At 36.1% G+C, this 8,668-nt stretch overlaps 1 protein-coding gene across 1 annotated transcript; it reads left to right on the top strand.

Annotated features, from left to right (window-relative positions):
* The first annotated feature begins 333 nt into the window (after positions 1-333).
* LOC149739234 (uncharacterized) lies at positions 334-8,527 on the top strand. Its single transcript, XM_089875697.1, has 19 exons — positions 334-491; positions 933-982; positions 1,311-1,374; positions 1,604-1,696; positions 1,928-2,053; positions 2,314-2,400; positions 2,937-3,050; positions 3,401-3,496; positions 3,801-4,094; positions 4,283-4,372; positions 4,432-4,566; positions 4,871-4,993; positions 5,354-5,535; positions 5,801-6,164; positions 6,519-6,696; positions 7,122-7,222; positions 7,417-7,582; positions 7,851-8,079; positions 8,338-8,527. The coding sequence occupies exons 1-19, from the start codon at positions 466-468 to the stop codon at positions 8,469-8,471; spliced, it is 2,652 nt and encodes an 883-aa protein (XP_089731823.1). The 5' UTR covers positions 334-465; the 3' UTR covers positions 8,472-8,527.
* Positions 8,528-8,668: the final 141 nt, after the last annotated feature.

Below are 8,668 nucleotides of genomic sequence, written 5' to 3'. Positions count from 1 at the left end.
GTGCGGGAAAGAGTGTCAGTGTAAAACTTGGGCTGTTGCACCCAAAAGAACCAGGCTCTTTCACATTACACAAGAATAAATGCACAAATTTGATATGAACGCGAGCGCCAAGACCAAATTGGCTAAAACTCCGAGAAACTGTTAAGTCTGTACGAATCATTATCAAAACCTACACATCCTGAAGCAAGCTCCGTTCCACTGGTTTTCTTGCGACATACAGGAGCGTACTTTAAGTAGAAAGAAAAAAAGAGGAGATAAAGGAGGAAAATATAATAAAGAAACAAGGAAGAGAAAATGAAGCGGAATTCTTACTTTTGCGGGGCAAGTGTATTCGTGTCGTAATCAACGTGTTTCGTTTTCCTTCATGTTTCGACCCAACACGATGTTTTCACAGTTTAGTTTGAAACCATTGGAAGAAGTTGCAGTTTTTGTTTCTTTTCAGTTGTTTTAAGTTCCTAAGTTGAAATGGATTTGTTCTGTTTTTGTTTATGGTAAGTCCAATTAACTTTGTATTTTATGTTTCTCAACAGTTCTTCAACGACTGTTGTTTTAAGTTTAAACAAAAACTTGTACATTTTTTACATCTTCGAGTTCAGTAACAATGAGCACATTAATTAAAATATAGTAGGGTGGGGAAAGATGGGACACCTTTATCACATAATATCCAAATATCCTGATCGTTTTTTAAACAATTAACAACGATCTATGGAAGTCGTAAGGATATACTTTTTTAATTCTTTGAATGGTTTTTGTTTGCTACCAAATAAGACGAGAAAATAGAATAAAAAGGGGTCCCATCTTCCCCCACCCTACTGTATCGAAGTGAAAAATAAGGCATCAAAACGATAGTCGTTAAAAAGTATACGGAGACGAATGTCATAATAAAAACGCAGCGGATATTTTGTAGAATTTTATCAAGTTTTATTTTACAGGTTTTCCTTGGTTTGTTTTTCTTTCTCGGGCTTAGCTGTTGCGCAAAGCGGTGAGCAAAAGATTTTTAAACCTAATTTATATTTCATTATCTATGCTATGTTGTAACTTTAATTATACTTTTTACCCCTTTATTGCGGTGTCCCCACTCAGCGTCACGCTGTTAAACCAATCTTAAATATAAATCACTTGTTTATCCTGGTGTAGCTGGGCAACGGTAATTGTTTTAACACAGGTGTTCTGATTTTTCTACCTCGTGCCCGTTTACAAGTTCCCCACATATATAGATTTTCCGATATCCTCTGGTAAAAGCCGAGCGTGCCTAACCACTGTGATTGAGCGGGGGCTACGTATTATATTATTGTTAATTTATATTACAGGCAGAATGTTTAGAAGTTCATGTGCTATGTGTGCAGAGAACGAACAGTGCGTACAAGAACCAGAGTAAGTTTAATTTGGTTTGCTCTCCAAATATAGTAGTGGGGTAATATGGGATACTTCGTGTATTTACCAATTAACAACCCCCTTTTAGTATCTTTGGGTTGGTTATATATTAAGTAAAATTCTGTGTTTTTCTATCAACCAAGACATGAAAATAAAATAAAACCTGTCCCACAATACCCCACCCCATCCTACAATATGCATTAATAGCTTCTAATCCCATTTACCACAGTGGTTCAGTGATCTGCCTGCCAGAGGATTTTCAATGTCCATCTGAACTATGCTCTGATAATGGAGACTGTTTCCCAGAAGGTCATGAAATTCGGTGAGAATTTGGTTGAATATTTAAAAAATTGGGTGCTAGAAAACATTTCTCATTTCTCTACGTTATTTAATAACCGCTAAGCATAACAACCAACCCCTAACCCGTATAATCACTACAACTACTAGCCCTCAAATAATAACCCCCAACCTCTAACCTTTTCCATCAGCCTAATCTATAACGTACTTGAGGATTCTTCGTAAGTGCCATGTTGTTATAAATCCCATTTTTCAGGTGTGAATGTTACCCTGGTTGGTCTGGTGAATTCTGTGAAGTTAATATTGAATATCTTGAACATGAACCTCCATGTGGTGACTGCGAACCACCATGCATGCCACATGAAGAGTGTATAAGGCGGAAGTAGGTGTAATTATCATATTTATTCTTTTTTACAGGCTTATATACCTAATGAAAAACTAACTGTGTAAATCTATATGGTCCTTCACCTCCATTCTCTAAACCTCTAAAATACCATTTTGGTCCTTCATATTCAAAAATCTCATTAAATTGTACACTAATACCTATAAATGCAACTATATCAGAAATACTCTTAAAACTTGTCTCCATAGGATCAGTATTATTTTACCTACAAACTATACCTGACATTTCAATCCTTGCAGTGGTGAAGCACATTGTGTTGAGCGGGACATTGGGTGTCCGGGATGTGAGCATGGGGAGTGTCTGATGGTGGAAGGAGTAAGATTAATGTAAGTTGACTTGTAACTTTGAAAATGTAATTACGATTCCAAATGGATGAGGTCCCACTGTGTGACACGCCATGCATCCCCTAAGATTTGGGCTAGGATAAGCCCATTACCCCAAATGTTATTACCAGCACTGTGGCACTGTGAATAATGGAACACCCGAACTGTGCAGACCTGAAAGTAAAAAAGTAAAAAAAATGGGAATGAAGTTTCGAGTTTCGTTCATCATTTATCTTTTGTAAATGTTTATTGACACATAAAACCAAACAGTCTAACTTAGAAAGACAATTTTTGAAAAGCTCCAAGTTCAGTGTTACCATTTTATTTTCAGATGTGTTTCAGTGTTTCTATTTTATTTTCAGATGTGTTTCAATGTTTGCATTTTATTTTCAGATGTGTTTCATTGTTTCATTTTATTTTCAGATGTGTTTCAGTGTTTCTGTTTTATTTTCAGATGTGTTTCAGTGTTTTCATTTTATTTTCAAATGTGTTTCAGTGTTTCCATTTTATTTTCAGATGTGTTTTCATTTTATTTTTAGATGTGTTTGCTATGAAGGTTGGTTTGGTCATCACTGCGAAATGAATAGAAACCTCATCGCACATGATTGTGACCCACCATGCGAGGATGGAAAAAAATGTGTTTTTAATGAAAGGTTGTTGTTTTATAATACATGTAGGGTGGGACAGGTTAGGACATTGTTTTCGTAGGGTCGGGTAAGATGGGAAATTATTTGTTAATATGGAAATATATTGTAAATGATAAGATAGGACATTGTTTTCATTCTATTTTTCGTTGGGACAGGTATGGACATTGTTTTTGTAGGGTGGGGTAAGGTGGGAAATTATTTGTTAATATGGGAATATATTATAAATAATATGATGGACAATGTTTTCTTTCTATTTTTTGTTCATTTTATAGTATACACCTCACCCATATATAATTGAATCTGTATGTTTCCGATAAATTAAATTATTATTTTAAAATACACCTGTTTAACCACAGAGGTGAATCTGATTGTGTTATATTTGATGGGGAAGATTGCTCCAATGATCTTTGCTCTTCTCATGGAGTTTGTGATCTCACTCATCTGTATCCAAGGTAGAGTAGTTTCTACCTCCATGTATTTTAACATAACGCCTTTATTTAATTTTACTGATGAGATTTAAAATGATTACTGATTCCCGTAGCCATATGTTTATGTTTAAAACTGTGTCCTACTTTTTTCTTAGGTGCGTTTGGCAACCCAATTTTTCAAACAATTGTTTTCCTATCTCTAAGATCTGTAGTTTCTGTAATCCACAACACAATATTACATTTGCCTCCTTATATGTAGTTGGAGTTTATATTTAATATTTGTGTTTATCCGTGCTTTGTTGCCACCAGTGTTTCCATTTAATTTTAGATGCGATTGTGATGAAGGATGGTTTGGTCATCACTGCGAGCGTAGTAAAGATAATGATGATGGTCACAATGGCGATGGCGACGGCCACAATGGCAATGGCGACGGCCACAATGGCAATGGCGACGGCCACAATGGCAATGGCGACGGCCACAAAGGCAATGGCGACGGCCACAAAGGCAATGGCGACGGTCACAAAGGCAATGGTGACGGCCACAATGGCAATGAAGAAGATACTGAGTGCCACCCACCATGTGAACCACCAAGCAGATGTGTCAGGGGAAGAAGGAGGGCAAGGTAAAGATAAAAACTATTTGTGTAATTGTTGAACTTGAATGTATAACTTATTTATCCTTGTGGCTAGGTTATAATAGTAATACAAGATGAGTGTTCTGTTTCATACCTTTTTGTTAGAGAGTTACCACGTCACACTATACTACAGATATTTATTTATCTTAAACTGTCTAGCACATGTTACATTACAGAGGAGCTCCTCAATGCATGCAAGCACCAAGAGGCTGTGAATCTAAATCTTGTGTTAATGGAAGGTGTATGGATACCCGATATGGTTTCAAGTAAGATGCATTCATTATACTTCTACACCACTGCTTACTAGCCAATTGTGCTTCCACAGATGTCAATGTGACGAAGGATGGTTTGGTAGAAGATGTGAGATGCAAGACACAGATGAATCCTCCGGGTATCCTGATAAAGAGAAGGAGTGTCATCCTCCGTGTAGAGGACACAAAAGATGTATAAAGATTGGGAGGTAAGGGAGAGATGCAAATTAAAATGTTTCGGAATCTTATTTTATTCCTTTTTAATGACAAAGGGCCGATGGGGCGCTGTTTTAGTGAAATGTTAAAAGTTAATTCACAAATGCTGCTTTGCCTGATCCAATAAACTTTTAGAAAAGCCAAACTTAAAAACTTTAGGGCCTGGATATGTTGCCAGCCCAAATGTATAAAAAAAATGTATTTAGACTTGTCTAGCTTATTTAATTAACATTGACCAGTATAATTGCATTGCAAAACCAGCTGTTCCATAATAACCTATATATTCCACACCACCAGTGGACCAGCAAGGTGCATTAAAACAGGAAGATCAGTTGAAGCGGTTCCACAACCAACCTCATGCCTACAACTTCCATGCAAGAATGAAGCTACATGTGTTAGTGATCTTGTGACTGGGTTCAGGTGAATTTAAAGTATTTGTGATGTCATAATGATGTCATATTTAATGAATTATAGGAGTGGTCACGTTGTGAAAAGCAAGCACAATGAGAATTATATGACAAAATATATAATACATAAATAATTGTTTTATCCCTTTGGATCACTATAACACAGGTCAAGTTTAGTTAACGTAGCAAAGAAAAATAAAATTAAAAGTTAAAATAACAGTCATTACAACACGCTAAGAATGAAGTAAATAAAAGAGCATTGGTTGAAAATTGTGTTTGTTTTTAAACGGTGTTTTAAATACATACGCATAAAATGAGGTTATTACTGTTGTTTATATAAACTTGCGTTTTACCACAATTATTGTTTGTTTAGATGCAAATGTACGAATGACTACACCGGTACCTTGTGTGACAAACCCATTCCATATTCAAACACCAGTGTCTGTTACACCAAACCTTGCAAGAATGACTGTGTATGTATACCATCATTAACACATGAGATGGGATACATATGTCGTGGGGGAAATGGATTCATTGGAAAGAATTGCACAATAGGTAAGATCTGGCCTAACAGCACAAATATGTAAGATATAATTGGTTCCATTAAAACAATCCAGTTTTATTTGGTTTGTTATGTTTAAACTTATACATAGCTGTTCGAGCAAATTTAGTTTCCATCCCATTATTTTCCGATCAATGTAATATGAAGGTAGCACATGTAAAATAAAACTTCCGTTAAATATACAGCAATCTGTATTCCTATTTATTTAATTTCTTCGAAGATTATTTTTTTCATGTTAATTTATGATTTTTGTTCCAGCTATCCCAATCTTGAACTGCAACAAAAACGAAATTCAAATTTCAATTTCCCAACAATTCTACCTTGAATTTGACGCCAAACTTCGCAACAGTTACATGTACATATCTGCCAGTATATCAGAACAACACGACTCTAACAATATCTGCCAAGGAACTTTAGTCAACGGCAGTTACATCTTCAAACTCAACCTTCCATTTAACGACTGTGGGACAAAACAAACTTATAACACCGACCTTGTATCGTTTACCAACAAAATCTGGATCAACCGACATCTATCCGGTAACTTTGACATGCCGGTACCGGTGATACAGTTCACGTGCATCTACTCGAGTGAATACAGTGTGGTGATGTCACTTCAACCTGTGTAAGTTAAGTGTGAATACAGTTAAGTTCTTATTTTACTACTAAGATTTTTTTTTATTTCCTGCAATTCAAAAGTGCTGTGCCATTAGTATTGTAACATTAGATCTCAAAATACAAGAGTCCTTTAATCTTTTTTAAACAATAAGATTGAGGCCTATGGTGCTTGCCATTGTTTTTGACAGTGACAGCTATCGTTATATAGTGGTAAACTTCTTCTTTTATGGTTTATATCAATGGGGCACTGTGACAAAACTAGCAAAAACTTTACTATTTTGGCATTCTTTTAAAGTGTAGAATTCCATAGACTTAACATCCTACATTTATGTTTACATTAATGTCAATCATTTTGTTCCAGAGTAAACGTAAGCATGCAGAACATCACCGAGTACGGAAACTTTGAAGCCGTTGTGAATATTTGTCGAATTAAATCTTGCCCGTCTGCTTGTCCTATCCAACATTCATTGAATGATGGAGCAGCATATACAGTTGGTGACCAGGTTCATCTATCTGTTAGTACAACCAATATTACAAAGGTTTGTGGATACTGGTTTTGTTTTCAAATATACAGCTGTTTTTGGCTAGTGTAGTACTTTGTTTCATTCAAGCAGTTACACTTTTGTCCCATGTTATAATTCGACAGCAGGCTTGCAGTGTATTACAGTAGATTGCCGTGTTTGTGTATGGTGTATAAGAGTTATTATTTATAACTCATCAGTTAGCAGGAGGTGCATGAATACAACATGCGTGTCTGGTGTATAAGAAGACACACATGTTATAACTCGACAGTGAGCAGGAGGTGTATGAATACACCATGTGTGTCTGGTGTATAAGAAGACACCCATGTTATAACTCAACAGTTAACATGGGGTGTATGAATACACCATGTGTGTCTGGTGTTTAAAAGACACTCCTGTTATAACTTGACAGTGAGCATAAGGTACACACCATATACTTCCAGGCATTCATCCGCAACCAAACCACCATCACAGTGAAGGAAATGTATTTATCTTGTTCTCGATACCAAGACTCTGGTTCGGCCATTCAATTAATACACCAAGGGTAAGTTATATTTTAGCGCTAATTTTGTAATTTTTTATAAAAGAGATCTCTTGTTGTGCCCCAATATTTTTAATAATGATTTAAAGTTTGTTTAGTTTGATTTTTTTTTAAATCAAGACTGTTTTTTGCCAAGGTTTAACTGTAGAAACTTTTGTGCAATGTTTGTGCCCAAACTATTGTTATTTCTATTTCAGTTGTTCAGTGGGTTCTGGGATTTCCATGTCTGTAACCACCGGCAGCACAAATAACTCAACGGTGCCAGCATGTGTCTCGTTTCAACTCCCCATTTCATCAAGCTCAAACTGCCGAACGATATTCATACATATAAGACTTCTTCTGTGTTCTAATGAACAACTGCAGGTAATTAGGGGGCAATTTATTTGTTACTAGTATATAAACTGCCAGAGTTTGGTCTAGCACCCTGGGTGTTTGGGTAATAGACCTACACCCTAAGTCTCAGGTGTGCCTCACTGAAGACGTCACTCTTAAAGAATATAATTTCTATTATTGGGTGATTTAAATGGGATTCAAAGATGTTAGCACCCTTGATGGCTACATCATTAGAGTTTTTATAAAACCTTAACATACATGTATATATATATAAACCCTTTTCCTCTCCTCCCCCCAGGAATGTTCTTCTGGATCTGGGATCATGAAATGTCCCTCAAGGAGAAAGAGATCAATCAATGATGCTGAATTGGATGCAGTGGTTGGTCCCATCTCTGTAATCCCTGGAGAGCAGGGAGGAGACATCCTAGAAGTGTGGGAGGGAGATAGATTTGCTCCACTAGGTGATGTTTGGAGCAGAAATTCACGACTTTATGGGGTGATGGATCAATCGGATCCAACTGAGTTTGGTGAGTGGTTTATTTTGTATATGGTTTCGTATACAATGACACAGACAGGTGGTTTTGGGGGTCGTGACTTTCTTCCTCGCTTTGTGACCACAATAGATTAAAAAGGCAGTTGGCACATTTAGTTTTTTGTTTGATTTAAGTTTAGTAGTCTTTCCTTTTATTAAGATTGGCAAACAAGGTTAATTAACCACATTAATCAATAACAGTAGAATTTAGAATCACTGAGTGGCCTATATTAAACTTTCATTAATTCTTTAGGTTTACAAACTGAATATGTTTGGTTCGTTGTTGGAATCGTCTCCTTATCTCTGTTCGTTGTAGCACTCCTAGTGGCCATTATATGGAGATTATGTCGTCGACGTTGCGCTACAGCTAATATTACCCCGAAATAATTTTTTTGTTATTTATTTATATTTGTTGTTGTGCAATACATTCATCCAATGGTTCATATGCTTGTACTGGTGGTGTGTTGGTAGTTTAGAATGGCCAGTATTTACCACTAATTTTAAATTTAAAATGTTCTTAGACCCTAGCGTAACACTAAAGCAATAAGATAGATTTTAAAGTAGAATAAAAATATGATTCTAAA

The sequence above is a fragment of the Ciona robusta genome, chromosome 3, assembly GCF_009617815.1.
Source record: "Ciona robusta chromosome 3, ASM961781v2".
NCBI classification, from domain to species: Eukaryota; Metazoa; Chordata; class Ascidiacea; order Phlebobranchia; family Cionidae; genus Ciona; species Ciona robusta.
Note: the sequence above shows the minus strand (reverse complement) of the source record. Positions and strands in the feature narration are given on the sequence as shown.

Excerpts from the sequence above, each read along its gene's own strand:
- LOC149739234 (XM_089875697.1), top strand. The coding sequence starts at position 466 with ATGGATTTGTTCTGTTTTTGTTTATG. Across the intron at positions 2,054-2,313 it reads GAAGAGTGTATAAGGCGGAA|TGGTGAAGCACATTGTGTTG; the intron begins GTAGGTGTAATT and ends CAATCCTTGCAG. Across the intron at positions 4,994-5,353 it reads GATCTTGTGACTGGGTTCAG|ATGCAAATGTACGAATGACT; the intron begins GTGAATTTAAAG and ends TTGTTTGTTTAG.